The 22496-nt window shown below is 42.0% G+C and overlaps 1 protein-coding gene across 1 annotated transcript; it reads left to right on the top strand.

Annotated features, from left to right (window-relative positions):
* The first annotated feature begins 403 nt into the window (after positions 1–403).
* nlrx1 (NLR family member X1) lies at positions 404–21824 on the top strand. The gene is made up of 12 exons (XM_030066258.1): positions 404–523; positions 4096–4156; positions 5865–5977; positions 7082–7466; positions 7880–8111; positions 8687–9854; positions 10633–10816; positions 12521–12616; positions 14864–14950; positions 16169–16420; positions 17860–18070; positions 18566–21824. The coding sequence occupies exons 2-12, from the start codon at positions 4140–4142 to the stop codon at positions 18713–18715; spliced, it is 2895 nt and encodes a 964-aa protein (XP_029922118.1). The 5' UTR covers positions 404–523; positions 4096–4139; the 3' UTR covers positions 18716–21824.
* Positions 21825–22496: the final 672 nt, after the last annotated feature.

Below are 22496 nucleotides of genomic sequence, written 5' to 3'. Positions count from 1 at the left end.
GGAGGTTTGGAGGTCTGCAGTTACTGAGGCAGCAGAGCGTCGGCCACTTTTACGCACTATGAGCCTCAGCGCTCAGCGACTTCGCTCTGTAATTTTACGTGGTGCTGCCACCTGGTGGCTGAGTCGCTGTGCTTCCTAAACGCTTCCACTTTGCAATAATCCCACTTCCAGCTGATGGTGGAATATCTAGGAGGGAAGAAACTTCAGCAGCCGACTTGTTGCAGCGCAGGCTTCCTATTACAACACCTGAATTCACTGATTAAAAGGTGTGGCCCATACTTTTGTCCATAGTGTATGTGAAATCTACCATGTAGAGTTAACACAGTTATGAAGATTTTCTCAACATGACGGTTTTATTGTGAAGAGCAAAGACCGGAAGTGTTACCCTTCTTCTTCTGTGTGACGGGACGCGGCCACCTGGAGGACCGTGGGAATGTCACAGTCTGTATTTCTCTTTTCTCCGGGAATTTAGAGAGTCAACAGAGGACGATGACAACCTCAAACCACGAAGACTGAAAGAAATGTAAGTATTTTGGTAATTTTTTAAAGTCCTGCTGCCGACGAGGAACGACCAAGGACATAAAGCAGCCGGCACCAGCTGCAATCAGTTACCGCCTGTCAGCTTGCCTTTTCTAGGATAGCGATGGAATTTTAATTGACTTGCATTCATTTTCTACAGCCATTCCACAATCAACCAACTAACCAACCAACAGTCAGTCATAACCAACTTGTTTAACCCTAAATCATAACCCAAGCTTAATCAGCATGTCAACATGATCACCCGAAATATAAAAACAATCCGTCGCTATCCTAGGAAACGCAAACTACGAACTTGGCATTTGATAGCTGTGTGTGATTTTATTAATGAGCTGCTAAATCAGAGCATGCCGCAGCGCTGAGATTGACACCGTGTCGGTTCATGTAAGGCTTGCACTGCGTTACGTAGATCTGCCCATTCACCAGGGAGCGTATAAATCTTTTTTTTTTTTTTTTTTTTTTTTAAATCTTGATACGCTCCTTCCTGTTCAGTGTTTGACTTCAGCTTTGTGAATGAGACTGTTGGAGGACTGTCCTGGAAATGAGATCAATAGTTGTGATTTGATTTAGTCACACATACAGCTGAGATACTGTGTTCACTGTGTGTCGACATCCTTCCTGGACAAGTGATTTTTTTTTTTTACTCTAGCGGTTCGCAGATTCCTGCAGCCACTTCCCGTCAGGCTGCAGTGCCGCAGTTTGTCCAGCAGAGGCCGCAGCTCCTCACACTGTCAGAGATGGATGCTCAACTGTAGTTTGTAGTTTTGCCAAATGTTTGTTTACTCTATTCAAGAGTTAAAGTGAACACAAGGAGAGGAGGAATGATTTGCTGGAAATTTAATGCACAAGAGCAGGTTGGAACAGAATGACTTTCCTCTGACCGTGCACCACATGAACTCAGTGCATGAGTCATTCGCTCCATCTCTCTCTCCATCTCTTTGAGAAAAAATTCTCTGTGCCATCAAGATAATGTGGGGAAAAATATTATGGAACTGTGGAGGAGGAGGGTGTTAAAAGTCTGAGAAAAAACTCTGAATTTTTGAGATAAAAGTTGATTAAAAAGGTGTAATAAGAGGCGCTCAGTGGCCACCTGTTGGCCTTTGACGTGGCCTCCATGGTGTCAGCCCAGCTCTGTGGGAAAAATACATCAAGGGTCCGGCATTTCCAACTCTGAATGTGTTTTGCACCAAAGCAGCTTCATAAATTTGTCTCCTAATTTCCACAACATGATCGAGTCCCCAAACTGACACCCAGTCAGTTTTTCCAAGTCACAGTGAAGGCAGGTATGAACTTTGCAAATTCTGATTTTTCTGATTTTTCTTTTTTCCAAGAGAGCTGGAGAGAATGCAGGCGACAGATGAAACGTGATGACACAACCTGTTGTAATGAGCCAAGTGTCAGCTCCTTATTCACATCTCATGTTCCAGTGTGAGGTGCTGAGCTGCACAGGCAGAAGACACACTAATAAGACTGTTCTTTATTGGAGTATTTTTAAGATTATAATATTAATTTATAGGCCTTCTCAAGCCGCACTGTTGAGCTCAGTCAAACCTGGGCTGTCCACTGCAGTTTTCCAGTGGCTGATGTGGAATATGAAAGCACCCTGCTTGGTTCAAAAAAACAAAACAAAACAAACAAACCTGTATATGTCAGGGCATGTAGAGCACCGTTTTCACTCTCATGTTAGAGGTGTGATGCAGTCAAACAGCAAAGCTGTGGCTGCATGTGCTCATTTTGGACAAATAGCTGGTCCACTTCAGTGGTTATAGGCATATACACAATGATATTAAATAACGTTATGGCACTAGGAATAGAGACTATACCAAAAAAAATTGCATTACATTTTAAACATAGTGCAGATTATGTAATGCAGATGTCAAAATCTAGTGAAAACCTAGTGAAATATAAGATCTGCAATGAACCACTACAGGAAATCTGAGGGCAAATACAGACTGTCCTGTAATGCACTCAGCTTCAAAGTCATCATTACCCCGGCATTATGCACCAAGCACACTGAGTCAGCACACTGCTCTGGGACAGAAAAGTGTTTTTACCCTCCAAATGAAACCAGGCCAAAGTGCTCATCTAGACAAACCAAAGCTCTCCAGCTGTCTGATCAGGACGCCGGGGTCCACTGTGGAAAATGCCTCTGACCATCAATAAAGAGAGCCTCACAAACTTTCCACCTTACATCGCCTCAATAGAAATGTCTACACACTATGATGGCTCTTAAAACTGGACTAATGGATAAGATACCAGTAGAGAATTTCTGATCCCTTATTTATCACTCAAGCAGGGCGGCTGTTTGCCCGAGGAAGACGCATCCTGCTCAAACAGAAAGAAGATAATTAGACTCTGCTCTCTCAGTGAGAGCTGTGCAGTGATTTGGTCACTGTCTAGAAAAGGAACCAGTAGTTTCATATTTAGGTTTCATATCCCCAGCTAAGGTGACATCCCTGTGCCAGAGCGTGGCCTGCACCGAGCCTCAGGGCAGCTGCTGTGTATACTGAGTTGGACTGGTTTATGAAGGGTGAAGAGGCTGCTGCTACAGGAAACCTGTTATGGCAGGTCTCCTCCCAGTCCATCATGACTCTGCTTGCCTTGTCTCCATCAGCCACTGGTTACATGTAAAAAAGCACAGCGCTGACTTGTCTTGTTGTACGGAGAGCTTTTCTCAAATACCTTTGTTAAAGGTGTTTGTTGTTAAAGTTTCACTTTCACCGAGCTCTTTGGAGTGCTTTCTTTTGAGGTGGTTAAAAAGGTTTGTTGTATTACCGTCCAGCACAGGTACTGTGTCTGCGAACTTTTCAAATAACTGTTCCATTTTACCGATGCTGAATTATTTTAGAAATCTGTTCTGAATTGTCACCCATGCTACTGTGTTGCGAATAAAAAAAATAAAAAATAAAAAAAAAAAGGAGGAGGAAACAGAAATCCAAGGCTCTACCTGCTGTGTGCTGTTATTGGTTCACTGGTGTGTCTGTCAGGGAAGCTGCAAACCGGACAAGCTAACAGTAAGATTTGAGGTTTGACTGAGGAAACCTCTTTGAATGCATGATGAGCAGCATCAGCACACCTGAGAAACGTGCAGTAGCACCGTAGCTCCTCCTGATCTCTCAGTAAAAACAGATCGTAGAGATATTTCAATCGTTCACGATCGTCACATGACAAACTCCAACTACAGAACATCTCTGTCATTCTGTTTTGCAGCTTAGAAATGAGGAGTTTGAGTTGAAACAGATGTCAACCACTTGTCTGCTCTGCGAGTGGCTGTCTGTATAGTGACTGAAAAATCACGATATTGAAAATAAATCTCATCAATATGTCATCATTATCGTGGAAGGTTTTATTGTGAAATTTATCGAGATTGTTTTATCATCCAGGCCTAAGTGGACTATCTGTTTTGGTTTGAGTTGTGTGATTACTGGCTAATTCATGTTTTTGCAAAATAGAATCACTTTAGAGGTTGTTTCTCTCTACATGTTTGAAATGTAATTTGGTTTTGTCAGCACTTTGAAACATCTACATCACTGTATGTTTTCTGTGTTTCACACATAGAGAGAAATCACAGCACTCCTGCAAGAGTCAGCGACTACAAGAGGATGAACTCACTGCACAGGTCGGTAACCAGCTGTTGTTTACACACTGAGGTGCAAAATGAAACTAAACATGGTGCAAATTAATGAAACATAGAAGGATGTCCTGTCAACACTAATGGAGACACCTCAGATGCTCCCACACTTCAGGAAGTGATGGATCAAAACATAATAGTAAAATGCATGTTTATCAGAAAGCTGAACTTGCCAGTGTTGGATCTTTTACTTCGCTCATGTCTTTGGTGTCATTTGGTTTAGCCCAGCCAGTGTTGGCAGACATGAGTGTCTTCATTAAATAATAAAACCCAAATACACCACAAACCTAAATCGGTGTAAAGCTTGACATCTGATGGTAAAAAGTAGGGATGTGCACAAACCTCACTTTTAATGGCTGACCAATCGGTGACTCGTTGCCTTCAAGTGGTTATGGGCAAAATATTGATGCAACATTGAAGACAAAAAATCAGAGTAGTATAGTGAAAAACATATTTGTCCAAGAGTCAGTTCTCACTTGTGCCTTTTTGCTAATAGACTGCTTAAATAAACAGTAGAATCCAATTCCACAGTGGAAAAAAGACAGCAGCACGATGCATAAATTGACAGAACAAGCAAACAAACCCCATAATTATTCAAGCATCAAGGTACATTAGTTCCTGCAAGTTTCAACCCATAGAGGGCAGCAGCAGGTTTCTAACTCACTTCATCTATTGTCGGATTACTCTTTAAATAAATTAAAGTCAACAACTGCTGTCACAACTGCTGTGCATCCCTAATCTAGGGATGCACGATAATATCAGCACATTATCAGTATTGGCTGATATCTGCTTTAAAATGTAATATCGGTATCGGCATGAAATGAAAATTTTTGATGATTTGACATGCAGAAATGCGAAAAATGTTGTCAGGAGGATCGTCTGAGGGAGCATCATCCACGCTGTTTCAGCAGCACAGATCTGACAGTTTTGTTTGAAAGAAAATGTTTTGTAAATATAAATAAGACGTGTTCTTATTGTACTCAGTGACTGTGTACATTTATTGTATTTTATGTCTGCATCTGCAAGTGGGCCTTCACAATAAGAGCAGGCATAATAAAATGTTAATTCCACTACAGGAGAGACTCGATGCTCTCTGCAAATAGATTGAAACCAATATGTGCATATATTGACATTGGCCAAAAGAGTTGGAAAATATCAGCACGTTGGATATCAGCAGAAAATCCAATATCGTGCATCCCTAGAATAAACAATCAATAATGCGCATCCTTAGTAAAAAGCATGCTACTGAAATTGGCGTCTGCTATTGGCTGATGTTTGTTGCCAGGTGATGTCACCACATAGCATGCTTTTTAACATCAGATTTCAGGCTTTGCACAGAATTGGATTTGGGTTTTAGTGACTTTGTAAGACGTCTTAAGGAGACTAAGAAGCCTCCTGTGGGTTAGGTGGGTTAGGTCTTAGTTGGGTGTTTCCCTGCATGTGTGCATGTGCCTTGGAGCTGTGCTGCTGTACATGCTGTAGCCGGTGAGTTGTAATTATAGCAACACCTATTCTTTGCCGGTAAGCTGTAATTCAAAGCAGAGATACAAGCAGAGTCAATAAAATTGCTAGTCTTGAATAGGTGCATGAAAATGAGGTGTTGACAGCTCTCTTGCATGTGTCCAGCTCTTCTCCACCCTGAAAACCTCTGAACGGTGTTACTCAGTAAACCTGGCTCATGGGTTTTGCTCCACAGACAGCTGAGTCAACTCGGAGGGGCATGGAGGTGGAAGAGGAGGGTCATGTTTTCTCTCTACCCAGCCAGTGGCTTCCTCTGCAGGACCTTCTGCTCCAGCACTTCACAACTAGGTGTGCACCAAACCATGTCAAAGGATAATATTAGTGATTTTGAACATTCGTCCGCATTTCCTACAGTTTACTACAATGGTGTAGCAGGGCCATTGTAGGGGGAAAAAATATTATGGAGCCAGGGCAGCAGGGAGGGTAATATTCTGAGGAAAAAACTTTTCAAGATTGAAGTAATAAATTTATGAGAAATGGAAACCAATGGCTGCATAAAAGAAAGGAAAATGATATCTGAATTCTAAAATACGACTGCTTAGCAGATTAGCAGAAATGTGAAGTTTGTACATTATTATGCTACACATGCAAGATCACTGCTCTGGTCCTGAACACTGGATACTCATGAGCATATGAACGAGGACAGTATGTCTAATTACAAAGCCATGATTACATAACAAAGTATACACCTGAAGTATTTTGGATTATGGCCAGTCGGTGTTAAATCAAATAGTCCCTCACGAGGGCAGGGAAGGAAGGTCAGGTAGGGAAGTGAGGAACTAGGTGGCTCAGAAAGTAATGAAGTGTCTAGGGAAGTTAAGACATTTGGTACATAAGTAGTGTACAGGGTACAAGTAACAGTGTTTTAAAATGCAAATTATGAGTATCTATAATCTGTTAAAGTCACAGTTTAAGTCAGTGTGTCAGACTCATATCAGGTAGCAGGCCACATTCGTTCAAATGACACCTTCACAGGGCCCCGATTATTTTTTGCTAACGTCTTTATGACATAAGGCCACACATGAATATTTTAAACTAGTTCCTGATTCATGATTTTAAATTACTCAAGTTGTACCCCCCAATCAATGAGGAACACAGCAATGCCTGCTATTAAATCCATAAACACAAGTGTTAGCTACATTCAGAGTGACTCAGACAAACGGACAAATTTGTAAATGAAGTATTCCAAACGTAATCCAAAGTATTTATAATACATTATTTAACTTGAGTAATATAATGTAATTGAAATGGAAATGTTATTTGTAATATACAAATTACATTTGAGAGCATGTATCCAGTAATTTGTAGTGGAATATAACCCAATTCTGGAAGTGTAAGAGTGTAAGAACACTGACAGGTATGAAGGTAAAGACACGTTTTCTCTCTTGGCAGATCCGATAGAGATCCACAAGAGGAAGCTAACCCTGTGGTTCAGCCACCTTCCACAAGAGGAGAAACAGTTTGGAGGCTACTTCAGCCCAGAGACCATGCATGTGGATCCTCTGATCCTGGAGAGGCAGCCCGAGGACAGGACGGGATTCCTCAGCCACCCGAGCCAAACTCCCTCCAGCCCCTCTTTCACTGTGGAAGAGTTGTTTGAGCCCACTCGGATATGTTGTCCGGATCGGGGACCCACTGTCTTGCTGTATGGGGCCGTGGGAACAGGAAAAAGTACCGTGCTCCGGAAGCTAGTTCTGGACTGGTGCACTGGGAAAACCCTGACACATTTCAAGTTGCTGATACCTTTCTCCTGTGAGGATCTTTCTCAGCTGACGAAGTAAGACTTACTCATTTCATTCCATGACATAGCATGTTCCTCAGTAGTATAACATCATACATTTAACATGTTGTGAGCTTTAAATTATTTTTCATTGATTTATCTGGCAATAGCAATACATCTTACCATGTAAATAAAATTGTCAAGGATGAAAAACACAAAACATTAAATTATCTCTGGCTATTGTACTAGGTGTGCTTTGGAGCACTTTCTAAGCAATGGAAGATGGCATATGGCAATTCAGCACACAACACACAGAATTCAACAACTGAAGTCCTGGTATTATTGAACTAAATGTATGTGTATTGCTACAGAGGTGCAGAGTCGCATCATACAATTTAAATACAAGAGCACTGACCCTCCAAAAGTGTTAGTAATCCTGGTACCAAATTGCAAACCCCCACTCTGTACAGGGCAACATCCTTAAGGGACCTGGTGAGGAGGAAGTACCTTCACTTGGGGAAAACCCCCCTGCTAAGTGGGGAGGCGGATCAAGCTAAGGATGTGCTCTTTGTCTTCAATGGGATGGAAAAGATGAAGCTGGACTTCCGTATTGGATCCACAGAGCTCTGCAGTGACCCCAACGAGGCGCTGCCTGCTGGGGTCGTGGTGGTCAATCTACTGAGGAAGTACCTCCTTCCTGAGGTAAAGGACAATCAAAGATTTGGATTTAGATTTAACCCCTCCCTATTGAGATATTGCCACTTCCCAGTTTAATGCATACTGAGTTTTATGCTATCTCCCCCGGATCCCCTCGCCACTAATGAGGCATCCCAACCAGCCTGCCATGACATGCTGGGTTATAGTTCACTTCCTATTGTTTAAGTTAGTTTGCGTTCTCATCTAAACAAATGGCACCATGATTAATTTGGAACCAGATCGAGTCCCAGCTTTTAAAGTGCAGTAGAGTTTACTTGTTTGATGCAAAACACACTTTGAATATGTGTTCTCACCTCTTCAAAAGAGCTGAACTATCTGAGTGCGTGCACCAAAATAGACCAAACAAGGCAGGTGTGAAAGTCCCCGAAGATATGAAAATGAAACTGTCAAAACTGAGCAGGTTGTATCTTTTTAGGTTATTGCAGTGATGCCACATTACTGTTTTTATCCATTATTCAATGTTTCAGTGGTTGTAAAATGAGGTCATGAATTTATGTGTTGATTGAGGTGCTTGACTCCAGATAGATGGTTGCCTAAGCTGTCTGTTGCATGTTTCCTAGGCCAGTATATTGGTTACCACCAGACTGTCTGCCCTGGACCGCATCCCTGAGAGATATGTGAATCACTATGCACAGATCTGTGGCTTCAGTGACCCAGATCGCCAGAGGGCCTACTTCACCAGCCGCTTGCTGCAGCAAACTAGGGAGAGCCCACAAAACCACGAGGCAGAGGCTCTCATACAGCTGCTCTACCTCAACCTCCAGAGGGAGAGCCAGCTGGCTACAGCCTGCTTCCTCCCGTCCTACTGCTGGCTCACCTGTGCAACCTTACACTTCCTCCATTTCACCGATGCCAATGCACCCATCCGCACACTGACTGGCATTTACACCAGTTTCCTTAGGCTCAACTTTGGAGGTGAAGTGATGGGCATGGGGGCTGGGACTGGCATGCCTATTCAGGAGCACCACAACTCCTTGATGCTGTATGTGGTTCGAACAGTTGGGAAACTCGCGTTTGATGGTGTGACAAACAAGCGCACTTCATTCTCGGAGCAGGAACTAGAGCAGTGGGTAGGAGGTAAAACAAAGACAGATGAGGAGCTGCGTCAGCTCGCAATGTTTCGAACTGATGTGCTGGACTTCTTTTTGATTCCATGTGCGGAAAGTGGTAAGGGTTTTCCGAGGGAAGTGAGTGAGAACGACGAGAGGCGATATGTGTTTGCGGTCCCAGCGATGCAGGAGTACTTGGCCGCTCTCTATGTGGTCCTTGGAGAGAATAAATCTGCACTAGAGAAGCTTACAAGGCAGGTGACTGTGGCAATTGGCCAGGCAGGTGAGGATGTCAATGCCCTCATCAGTATCCTTTCCAAATTCATACCTCTCCGTATCTTTGCTCTCTTCAACCTCCTCAAGCTTTTTCCAAAGTTGTTTGAGCAAATCAGCAGTCGTAACAAAGGCAAGATTGCCAGAACCATGGCAGCGGAGATGTTCCGTACGGAGGATAGCTTCAACGAGGACGTCCTGGATCAGGTGGAGCAGCACCTGCTGGGAGTCCATGGCCCACAGCCACAACAGCTCAGTGAAAGCCAGCCCTTTGAGCTGTACCCCATCTTCATGGGTGGCCTGTTGCATTATGGTAACCGTGTCCTTCTCCAGCAACTTGGCTGCAGCATCAAGAGCACCACTGTGTCCCAGATCACACAAGCCCTGAGGAAATACCTAGTCAGAGGTAATTTGTGTTCTTCTCAGACTTTCTTTCTTCATATATGCTTTGAATAGTTTCATATATTTGAAGCACTTGTGGCACACTGTTTTGTATCTGCTGTCTGTTCAGGCCTAGGATGAGGGGAACCCGAAAAATACAGGTAGACAAACATTGCTATGACAATAAACTAGAAAGATGGCACTCGATTGCATACCTCTGCCAACACAGTTGTCAAGATATGCAATTTCCAGATCATATAGTCAATCAAATTAAACTTTAATCAAACTTTTATGTTGCTTTTCATACTTCTATTTGAAGAAAATCTTTTTTGTTTAACAAATTCAAACGGTTAATGTGTGTATGGTTGATTTAGGGAGTATTTCTGTTGCCTGAGGTATGCACCTTTATGTGACAGGTCACACTCCCTTCTGGTCATCATAAAAAGTTAATCTGTGCTTCTTGAGGTGTTAAGTGGATTTGTTTGGAAGTCATGCACCATGTTGTACAAGGCCACACACGCTGTCACACCCTATTTTGGCCAATCTGTGTAATCGGTTCCCCTTTGCACAAAATTGCGTTTCAGTCCATCAGTCCATCTTCAGTGCTTACATACAATCCTGAAGATGCTATAAAAACTGCGCACTTCACATCAGATTTCTTTGTTGTATGTCCTCTTTCTTGTGTTACTTTTATTCTTTCTTTTGTGTGTTTAAATCCAGAAACTTTCTCCACAAATATAGTGAGTATGTGACAGAAGGTTTAAATAGACAATAGCAGTGACTGTTACCTTGTGTGATTGTAGAGCTCAGCAAGCCGCAGCCACCAGAGGAGCTGATGGATCTGTTGGTTCTGCTGTATGAGTTTCAGAACCCCAGACTGAATGCTGAGGTTCTGCACTCCATCAGAAGCATCCGCCTCAGCAACGTTCGTTTGACGCCGCTCAAATGCTTCGTTCTGAGTTCTGTACTGTCATGTGCTCCTTCCAGGTACTGCAACTATTACTTGTTTTTATCCAAAGCTATGTGATATCCTTCACAGTGTAAAGCTACTCTATGCCGGATATTGACCTTTTCACAAAGTGCGCTGCAGATTGTCCTGCTGCCCAAATGAAATTCTGTTGTGAGGTGTGCTCATTAGCAGGAAATGACAGCACATAGTTGGGATGTATGTGTGAAATCCCAAAATGTCTCCTAAGCAGCTGTGAGCGTCCAGAGAAAGCTGGACTCACCAGCTGGTGAATTTTCACCACCTCTACCACACACTAATGTTACACAGGATCAGTCATTTCCACACTTCCCATTCACTTTCTCTGTATGTAGCCATGCAATGCATTCTGGTTGCGTTGCATCGCATTTTGAGTGACATTGGTGTTTCCTCATTTGCATAATTTAGATGTCTAGGCTTCTTTATGCTAATTACTCACATAGAGCAGGACTTGCCTCCTCTGGAAACTCCCAAGAAGCTAGCCATTGTCGATCTAAAATGAAGACAGATTCAGCAGGTGCAGCATTTTTTTTCTTGCCTCAAATGTTTTCAGAAACACATTTCAGCTTTTTTTGTAATATAAACAAAGGTTTCCAGTAGAGCTGCCATGTTGGTCCGGTTTGAAATCCACGAGAGGACAGCCCAGCGTCTGTCTAATCAGGTGCAGCTAGGAGGTGTTTATGCGGTTAGCAAATGTCAATCATCAGGAGTAGCCACGCCCACCAAGCATCCAAATCTGGGAAGCAGCGTGACTCCTGGCGTTAAACACACGCCCCCGTGAACACGTACCATGAGAATAAGACGTTTTTTATTTGTTTTGTTTGGGGACATCACATCGCAAGTGGGGATGGGCCATTATCAAAATGTTTTAGTACCAATATCATGGCTAAAAATACACTGATATAAGTTACTGTTTAATTATATAACATAATTATATGATAGCTATTATATTTTGGGGAACTTCTCTTTGCAATTAGTTTGTCATGAATGGAGACGGAAACAAAAAGCAGTCCTTGAACTTTACAGGCGAGTTCAAGGTTATGAATATAACATAACGAGGTTATGTGTGATGCATTGTGTTATACTGTCAAGTTTATGCAGTGATGCTCTGCACAACTGAAGTTCCTAACGAAATAATAAAGTTCTTTGAATTGAGTTGAATTGAATTGAATTGAAACATAGAATGCCTTACCCACCCGCTGTCTTCACGAACAAAATATTTATTGAAAATGCAATATTTCGGACCTGAGTCAGGCATTGGAAAGTTATGCTTATGGAAAATTCTGAGTTAACTTTGGTAGTTGAGAAGGGCTACTGAGTGTCAGGTGATTTCGTTTTCCTCAGAGCAAATTCTTTTTAGTACTCTTCTTTTCATCTTTCAATAACAGCCTCTAGCCGTTTGAGTTTGAGTGGCTTCATTACTCGAACAGTGCTGTCTTGAAAAGGCAGTAATCACAGTATTTACAGGACCAGACACTGCAGGTAGTGTCACTGCCATTATTATTTAAACCAAATTATGTAGCAAAACCAGTATACTGGCCCATCCCTACTCACAGGATTTCTGGATATCAAAGCCCACAACATTCAGTTAGTCATGTTTTAGTAGCAATGGCTAAAATGCCAGTTTAGTTACTATGCAAAATATCACTTAATCTTTTCTTGCTCGTATGAGATTTTAAAACAAGCTCTCTGGTGTCTTCCTGCAGCTATCACCTCCAAGAGCTGGACCTGTCCTCTTGCCACTTGACCAATCACATCCTCGAGATGCTGTTGCCCGCCTTCAGACACACAAGTGACCTCAAGTGAGACAAACTAAATAACTCGTCTCTTGTGGTTTGTAGTAAAGGTCTTTGGATCCTAGAAGAGACCTCTCACAAACATTTTTAATTCACAAGATTAACCGCTTCTCTTACCATTGCACAGAAGATCTGGCCTTACCTTTAGGGAGTTTTTTTTTTTTTTTTAAGCCATTACATTTCCCAGTTTCCGCTGAACTGTGCTCATCACGGCTAAGTAGACATAAAAAGGTCACAAGGATCAGAAGACAGGTGGTAAATCTGATGGGACACGCTTTTGCAGCACTGACATTCAGATTGGGTTGTGTCCAAATATGCAGTAACACAGGTCCTCTGGCTTTTGTTACCAGTGAATGTTTGTGAGCAGGTAATTTCAGGCTTAATTGCACATGTCAGGCCTTAACTTGAACTCTCTCATAATAACTGGCTTCCCAGGAAAGTAATGGTACTTTCCCAGAAAAGTAACAATGGTTGTAAGATGTTTGCTTGGTTTTTGGAAGTGAAGCATGGAAGTGTGTTATACAATGGATTTCAGTGTTTTCGATCAAGGATTAATGGTTGTAAGCTGTTCCAAGTAACATCAAAATGGTCAATGGCTGTGTTTACATGCTAAGATAATTTTGTTCTTATTTGTTAGTTCTTGTAGCCATCAAAGCTGGGTTAAAACAACCTGATAGGTGCATACTCCTATACTGAAAAGGTTGCTGTGAAATAGGAACATCTTACTGCTTTCACTTTTTATTTTCACCCACTCTCAAACATTAAGTCACACTATATTATGGGTACATTTTTATGTCGACAAAACACACATTCTCACTGCTGGAATCATAATTTCTTTCCTTGTATTACAAGTGAACTGCTGCTGCTGCTGCTCAGTCAAAGATGGCAGCTGTCAGCCCAACCTTTGCAGATTTACCTGCACATAGGTTTGGGCGATATCTATATATATATATATGGAATAAAGTGCGCTGTCACTGATCCAATGTTTTAGTCATTTCCCTGAATGAACTTTACGTCATACGTCTGGCGAGACAGCAGGTCGCAGCAGTGGTGCGTGCACTGTTTCTTTTATATTTTGCTGATATGGTGAATGTATTGATAACTGTCAGCTGGTAATGGCACTCCATCGCCAGCTGATACCCAGTCAAATCGGGCAAACTGTGCTGGGTGATGGATGCTGAGGTGTTGCTGTGCTCAGTCATCACCTGCTTGCGGCAAAAACGACGTATGGCTTTATTTAAATCCTGTGGCTCACGATTGTCTCCAATGTTAAGAACAAAACACTACCAAATTATTGAGCCAGAATTCTTCTTTGAAACTAAATCCTCCATGTCTGTATGTTAAAGAGTTGCATGCATGCCTACATCATGCTGCCACAGATGCTGTAACAGCTGCTCAGTATTTGCTATTGTGAAAAATGGTGGCAAATGACAGCAAATATTGCAGTATTCAATAATATCTAATATTGGCCCAAGCCGACCTGCACATGGAAACTTTACCAGGTAGCTCTTTCTTCAGATTGGCATTATAATGTCCTGAATTCAACACATATTATCCAATGACAATCATCTGTGTTTTATGTGACATCATCACTGTGTTGGTTATGTGAACCTTGAGCTTGCAGGTTAACGTTAACTTATGAGCTGACTTACTAACACAGCCTGCTGAAATACTGATCCAAAGTATCTCAGCAGGCTGTGTCAGCCAGTCACATAACCTGTAGTCCCATAACATCAGCCTGCAGCTGAGGTTAAATTTGCAAGTTTGCCCAATGGGCTAATTTGACACAAATGTATTAATGATGTTTGCATTATAACTTTACATATAGCAGATATGGTTGCGATTGGATAATGTGTTTAATTCAGAACAGCATTGTAATGTTGATCTAAGGACTTGGACCGCTTGGCAAAATCTCCATGTGCTGTTTACCTGAGAAGGGGTTCTATGGGTGGGTTCTATGTGGGGAACACAGCAGGTAGACAGGAATAGTCTGTTAACTGGGTTATTCAGGACAAGAGGGGGGCTCAATCTCTGGGTATCAAAGGCTCAGGAAGAACAGTTTCTCTTGTCCATGGCTTTAACCAGAGCCTGTCCAACAGTAGGAAACTCCATGCATTTAAACACAGCCATTGTTCCTGCTGGTTTCCAGTGCCGTTTTACCTTGGCTGCACTGGACGCCCCCCAGCCTTGACTAGCATGTGTATTGTGTGTGAATTTGTGACTCTTGTGTATGCCTCTCTGTTTTGCCCTTAGCCTGCAGTTTAACAGCCTGGGTCCTGAGTCCTGCATTATCCTGAGAGATCTGCTACTAGACCCCAAGAGTTCAATTAGATCTCTACAGTAAGACACTGATGCTGCTTACGTCTTCATATCGCTTCAGGCTGCGTGTCCAAGGGATCTCTCTCTCCAGTGTGCTGCTGTCTTTTTCTAGTAACTCAAATTGGAGAGAAGACTCAGTTGTGTGGCTCCGGTTTCCATGCTGAGCTCTAAAAGTAAAAAAAAAAATCTTAAAACTCAATTAAGCAGTGTTGGGTTTCACTTATGTTCCCTATAGTCCAGTAGCAGCAGCAGTAGTGTTAGTATTCAGCACCAGCAGCACTGCTGATGAGGCTCTTTGGACACAGCCTTGTATTGTTGGAGCCCGTACAGGTGCTGCTGAGGTAAGGCGTCATGCTGACACTTACCAAATTTAAACAGGTTACCTTATTTATGACAAGAATGTTAAAGCTATGGTATGGATTTTTTTTTAGACATTTGTTACTCTTGATACCAAATGAGTTTGCACAATGATCATCAGGCCTATTACCCACTGGTAAAACTACTAAATAACTGAATAACCCACTGATGACACTAATAAATAACGGAATGATGGTTGAAACATAAAAGTTATGAAATTATGAATGGCTCATGGAATCAAAGCAGCATGGTTTATGAAATCTACTTTAAAAGACAAAATGAACTGAACTGAATTTGATGTCAAGTGCAGGCAGCAGAGGATGCAGAGTCTGAGTTGTTAAGTCTTGATCCAAAGTCAAAAGCTCTAATAAACTCACTTTCGCCCAACCAAACTCATCAGTAGTCGTGAAAGTAATTTTGCTGGCAGGATGACAGAACTTCTAAAAGCGCTGTTAAATGTGAGGTTGACTTCAATAATAAGTCAGCCAAAACGTTATCAGACTAATTCAGGGGAACACTGATGTATCTTAAGTTTGCTTCTTCTGAAATGCTAAAAGTTTCAGGATGTGTGCAAATTTGAGGTAGGAGCTTATTTGATGGCCCTAATTTGCTGCTTGTGTTTGACAATAGGTAGATATCAACCTTTCAATAAACAATACTCAGCATTTTACTGCAGTATATAATAATGCATTAATAATAATAAAAGCAGTAAATGCAATAATAATAGAAGAGTGCCTGATATATATTGAGGACACAGTTACAGACTGTCGTTTGAGTTATGTTTGAGTTTAGATCATCAGCTGCCTTTTTCTGGTGTCATCATGTTTAATTATGGTGTCATTTGAGTGGAACCAGGCCTCATAATCACAACATGTCCTCCAGGCTGTGTGATAATCCTCTGCTGGAGTCTGGTGCCTGCATCCTGCTGGAGGCTCTGCCGAAGAACCAGTCGCTGAGGCACCTGTCCCTGATGCACACTGGCATCGGGGACCAGGGCGCTCTGCAGCTGGCCGAGCGGCTGCACCAGCACACTGGCCTCCAGGAGCTCAACGTCGCCTACAACAACATAGGAGACAACGCTGCCCTCGCCCTCGTGGACGCCTGCAGGGAGCATCCCAGCATACACACCGTGCAGTGAGTAGCACTTCACCGCAGCCAGAGGCGTACACCCTCATTCCAAGTTTGAAGAGTCTTTCACAAAACTCTTACAAACAAGTATCTCACACAGCAGCTCCACTGTCCTCAGGTGTGCTGCCAGACCCCTCCACTGATCTGTCAGAGCAACCAGGGATCACGTCCATCACATTTTGCGATCCTTTATCCCTGTGCCCCCTGTCCCATATCCCTTTATGAGGTATACTGTGCAGCAGCTGGAAGTGCACTGTAAACTAGACTCATATCCTCACTGGCACACAGGTGTTTAACCTGTTTAACTGGGGCTCCGCACCAGTCTGACAGAACTGAAGAAGCTTCTTGGATGAAAAGTGAAATGTCCTTGGGAATCGACTGACAGTCCATTTGACTTCAGTTCAACTCTGTGTGACTAACCAGACAGCTCCTAAGAGTCTGTTCTCTCTGTCTTTTGGGAGGTTGTAGGTACATTGCAGCAGTTCACACAAAATGCCGTCATCAGGTCCAGGGCATTAATTGGGTTGTTAAGAACAGGAAGATTTTTTTCTAATGGCATCACTGTGAAGCTTAGACTTTTCATACTGGTTGGATTTTTCTTCCACTAGTTTGTGTTAACAAAACTGCTTTCTAAGCTCATGTATCTTCATTAATTAGAGCTCTCTCCATCGCTTTGGCTGACACCACTCATGTTAGGTTGTTAATGTTAGGTTTTGTCAGGGGTTGTAAGAAATAGATCACAGACACAAACAAACGCCACCATTTTATTTTTTGGCGCAATACCAAGCCATCAAACTAGTAGCAAGTACTTAAATCCAATGTGGACGTTGACCAGATCTAGCAGTGTCCCTACTTGGCTTCCAATGAAAATCCTGTCCCTAGCTTTTATTATAGAGCTTTGACTCCCCACTATAATAAAAGCGCTCTTTAGATAGAGATCATTTTATTGTTCCAAAGTTTACACAGATAAAAGGTGATCAAGCATTTCTTAGCAGGGATCTCGTCCTGGGGAACAAACTGCCTGAGGAAATGATTAGCAGCCTCTGTCTATTACAGAAATATAATTAATCTTCCCAGTAGTGGCACCCAGTCAGTCAGGGGGAACTTGGGGATATTTTGACCATCACTGTCTTACCTGTATTGTAGTTTCAGAATTCTGTGTTTAAAGTGAAGATTGAACAGATTATTTTAATATTTATTTTAACTCTTAAATAATTCTCTATTTAATAGCCTAGTGTGGGCTGTCTGAATGTGGGCTCAGCCTCATGTCCTTAGCCTAAAGCTTCATTTTTGTTTTGTTCCTTCAATTTTCAATCTTTAAAAATGCTGTGTATTATTTAATAGATCCATTTACACCTTAAAGTATGTCTTCTTGTCATGCATTACTTCACAGCACTTGACTAATTCACATCATTTAGCGCCCCTTCCTCTGTTTTTTGCCCCAGTTTGTATCTGAACCCCCTCAGTGATGTGGGAAAGCAGTCCCTGTACGTACGCGGCGTTCCCAGGGAGCACGGCGGCTCCGGCAGGCGGGTGAAGGTCCTGGCCTCAGTCACCGAGGGATCAGACGTCTCCGAGGACTGGCACCCTATCCTCAGCGTGATCCGAGAGAACGCCTCATCCTGGGAACGGGAGCGCGTACGGCAGCAGCTGCAGGTAGACACACACAGAGACAAACATGTACATACAAATAAAACTTGAAAAAGAGGACTTATTAAAGGGATAATTCACCCATTTTGGAAAAAATAATGGATTTCCCAGTCCTTGTAGGACAGTAGTGGTGCTATCTTCCTCCCATTGTTACTGAGTGCTGGATCCTGGATGGATGCTCCAATGCTAACTGTTAGCTACTTCTTTTGACAATATTATCTGGGGGGAAGTCCACCTCAATGGCAGGAGGCTAACAGTTAGCATTTGGAACATCCAGCCAGTATCCAGCACTCAGTAACAGTGAGAGGAAGATAGCACCACTACTGTCCTACATAACTGTCCCTTTAAGACTCCTTTAACTGTAAGAAGGTTTGCTTTTTGTAGGTTTTTGTAGGTTGATGTTGATAAATTTGGATTAAAGTTGCCAAAATCTTTTTGCCATGTTGTATTTAATTAAATGTGACACAGTTTATGGCAGTTAAAGGACCCGCCTCTCCGCAGGTGTTCCTCAGGGATCTGGAGTGGGGTCGTCAGCAGCAGCAGAGCCTCTGGAAGCGGCTGCACTTTCGCCGGGTGGAGAAGGGAGTCCGGCAGACATTACGGATGCTGGAGAGGGACACATTACCTCGACCCACAGGATACAGCAAGTAACCAGTGACAAGAAGCAGCTGAAAGACGCTGGAATACTTTCAGTTTATTTAAGCAGCATATTTAGATCTTGAGTGTTTCCATACAAAACGTAAATCTGAACCTATTTTTTAAATTAGGGTACAGGATAAGCACTTAAAAGACTGGTGCAATGATACTAAGGAAAAATAGAAGGTTACTTTTTAGTGGAAGATGGGAGTCCACATGTTTCAACCTGTTTATTCATGTGTTTCACATGACATCACTCTATGTGCATCTTAGGGACCTACTGTGACAACACACTTAGCTAATGCCAATGGGAAATGTAGCAGCTGCACACGTTACACATCAAACTGTTCAGTGTCTTCTGATGAATCTGTTGATTCTCGGCTCGAAGCAATTTCACTTCTACTTTTTACACTACGGCCTTCAAAACGCGGCAACGCCATGTCCAAGACAGGCTTTTCCAGCAGAAACCAGCCATGTTCCTTTCTGTGTTCGTTCCCACAGTGGCAATCAAACATATACGTTCTGTATATCAAACTGCTCAGTGTCTTGTGCAGTGTGCCGTAATGTCAGGAGCAAAGCAGTCTCTGTTTGACTTTAAATGCTGTGACCTTTGGAAGCCAGCAACACCGTGTTCAACACAGGTTTTGCAAGCAGCAACCACTTCAAACCACAGCATCGGTGCCTAATATGGTGCCTGCAGTGAACAAGTGAAACACATGGACAGGTAGCATGAGCAAAATGGATATGATCATCTCATATGTACTTTTGTAAAAGTTTGATTATGCAAGGACGAACATTTAGATGTCGTTATTGTCTTCGTCAGTCTGAGGCACCAAGAAGTGGTATCAACATGTGACCTCCTGATTCAGCAGTCAAGGAGGAGGAGGAGCTGCTTCAGTTATTCAGTTTACTCTTTACCACATCCACAACATTTAAGTAGGTTTGAAACTTATTCACACCTACATATATGGTTGATGTGGTAAGGAGTAAACTGAGAAGTTGAAAACCTTCCTTTCCTCCACAGGTGAGGAGGAGAAAAGGTTTTATATATGCTGATGTCATTTCCTGGTGACCCCCTTCTGCTGAGGCCACTTTTCATTTGTTAAGTAGCTGCTAGTACCTTAACCGTTTTAGTGTAACTGCTGTTAAAAATAGGTCACCATATTGCAGTGATAATCTTCATGGTTTGTTATTATGTCCTGTTGTGTGAACTGCCACAGTGTCGTGAGGTATGAAAAGCCATTTCGACGACACTGCAGTTTTTAAAGTCGTTGCAAAAAACATGGATTAACAGTGAAGTGTCCTTCTCATGCTGCTGTGGCATGGGCGCAAATTTAGTGGGGGTCAGGGGGGACAAGTCCCCGCCAATATTTATAAAAGATAAATTTGTCCCCCCCAAAAAATATCATGAGATACAAACCCCTCACTAATACAGGTAATATAACAATACAGAGTGGCAAAACACTTGTAAAATCGTTCATAATTGTTTTCCAAAAAAGAATTACACCCCGATGCTTGGACCATACCATTTTTACGTTGGCACCCCTCTTGACCCCCTGGCCCCCCACTAAATGCAATGTCTAAGGGAAATTTGCGCTGCTGCGCTGTGGCATTACAGTCAGTTCTTTAATTCATGCATCTACAGTTTGAGCACATTGAAGAGCTTATCTGCACGGGGTCAGCAGGGGCAGTATCCCAGACGCTTCCTATCTTAAGTCTTCAGATAGGAAAAGTCTAAGAGAGAATTTTTCCCAATTCAGTATTACAGAAGCGAATCCTAACTAATTTTAGGAACCGTATCTTATCTCAGGGTCCTAAATACTCAAATCTAGCATTGGCTATCAGCTTTTATGTCTGTTACCTTGGAGCTGATGCTATTTTTCTCTTCTTGCCAAGCTAAATGACTTTGAGTCTCTCCCCCCTTACAAACGGTATCTAATGAACAGTGCATTTGCTATTTGCTGTTGTCAGTTTGGTTAAATTTCAAGACTTAAAGGGTTGAGATGTTTTACACAAGGAGTGCTATACATTGTTTGGTCTCCCATGAAGCATAAGTTCCACCTTTGGACATTTTGTTGGTTGTATAAAAGCAAGAAAAGAGCAGCCATGTGGACAGTGTTTATGCTGAAGTCAGGAGGGTTTATTTAAGATTTTGGAAGTTAGGATGCTCCTGTAATACACTTTTCCTATCTTACGTTAGCAGAGGAATATTAATTTAGGAATTGTTAATCTACAATGACTATTGGTTACCAAACAGTGAAGACATGATCTGCAAGTGAGGGAGTTTCTGTCATATGGGCTTTGTTCTGTAATTACATTTGAGCTACAAAAACAACCCCGTGTATTCCAGGGAGCTTGATCCTCACCTGCACTTAATGACCTGTTGTTGTCTTCCTGCTTTTTTTTTTTTTATTTATTTATTTTTTTTTTGGCTCCCATGTAACGCTGAGCCATTTATCAAAACATTATCAAAATTGCTATATGGCCAAGTGCAATATCCAAATCGCAGGAGCTGCAGGGTTTTATGATATAGGTCAAATATATGAGAAAAGATTCTTGTAAATTATTGTGGTGCTACGGAGACGCTCGGGCCTACAAACTGCATTTTCCACTCGACAGAAAGCAAAAAGTTTGTCTAATGGTACAGACCCCAGCAAAAATCATGCCATCATCATTTCAATAGCGTTTTCGGTGAAAACTGATTCTTACTAACGGCATGAAACATATCACAATCTCAGTATCTGTAAAATTAATCCACAAGATTGTTTAATCCATGCTAAATTGTGTGTCTGCAGACTGAATAACTTCACCGTTTGTGCATTTAAAGTGTGTGTTACTTCTCCAAACAGCTGAGCAGCGGTGCCTTCTTCTGTTACTTATAGGTAGGTTGTTATTACAGTCGTGCTTCTGTAGTTTTGACTGACCTTGTCAGTTTATGTCGGTGATATTATGGTATTCTAGCTTTTCATGTTTGAAGCGGTGCCACAACCAGTGTCACTGTTTTATAGTGATGGTGGTTGTCGCTGCGTCTCAGTGTGTCTGTCCATGTCAGTCTGTCAGTGATTTTAATAACGAGAACAGTGTTTCTTTATTCAGGGTTTCATTTCATTTCCTTAACAAAAGTTTTTTTTCATGAACAAAAATGATGTGTTGCATGTTCTAGTGGAAAAAGCCTTTCAGACTGGTGTTGGCTGTAGTGTTGGTGATGGATTGTAACTTGAACCTGCCTCATTAAATGTTGACAGCAAAGGATTTGTGTCTTTGTCAGAAGTCTTAAAGGAGTTTTCAGCCTTTAAAGGACCACAACAGTGATTTTAAGTGTTTGGACCATTTACTACAACCTTCCCACGTTTTACATCACAGCAAAACATTTTGCAAATCATGCAGGGATGATGAAGATTTCACAACATACAGTCAAAACCACTTGATCTGTAAATTTGAGTTTCTTATTGATTAATAATGTTCTGTTTCTGCAGCTGACAAAGTTGTGGTCATTCATAAAATTATTATCTGGCTGTGTAAAGCAAACGTTTCCCTGGGGGACTATTTTCTGGTGGAGGGACTGATTTCATTACGGTGGTTGAATACTGGTGTGAGTAAAGTTTGAAGTCTCTGAAAGTTCATTTTCATATCATAGTGGAATAAATGGAAACCATCTGCTGGGTAAAAGATAGGAAAAATGAAATTGGAGTTCTAAAACACAACTGCTTACTTTGGGAAATATTTTGTAGATATTATGCTAAACATGCAGAATCACTGGTCTGGTTCTTTGTAAAGCTGATTGATCGAGCTGTAC

Source organism: Myripristis murdjan, chromosome 13, assembly GCF_902150065.1.
Source record: "Myripristis murdjan chromosome 13, fMyrMur1.1, whole genome shotgun sequence".
NCBI classification, from domain to species: domain Eukaryota; kingdom Metazoa; phylum Chordata; class Actinopteri; order Holocentriformes; family Holocentridae; genus Myripristis; species Myripristis murdjan.
This window is presented reverse-complemented; position numbering and strand designations above follow the sequence as displayed.

Bases quoted from the DNA above. Each gene is read 5' to 3' on its own strand.
- nlrx1 (XM_030066258.1), top strand. The intron at 5,978-7,081 runs GTGTGCACCAAA...CTCTCTTGGCAG, and splicing joins CTCCAGCACTTCACAACTAG to ATCCGATAGAGATCCACAAG. The intron at 14,951-16,168 runs GTAAGACACTGA...CATGTCCTCCAG, and splicing joins AGTTCAATTAGATCTCTACA to GCTGTGTGATAATCCTCTGC.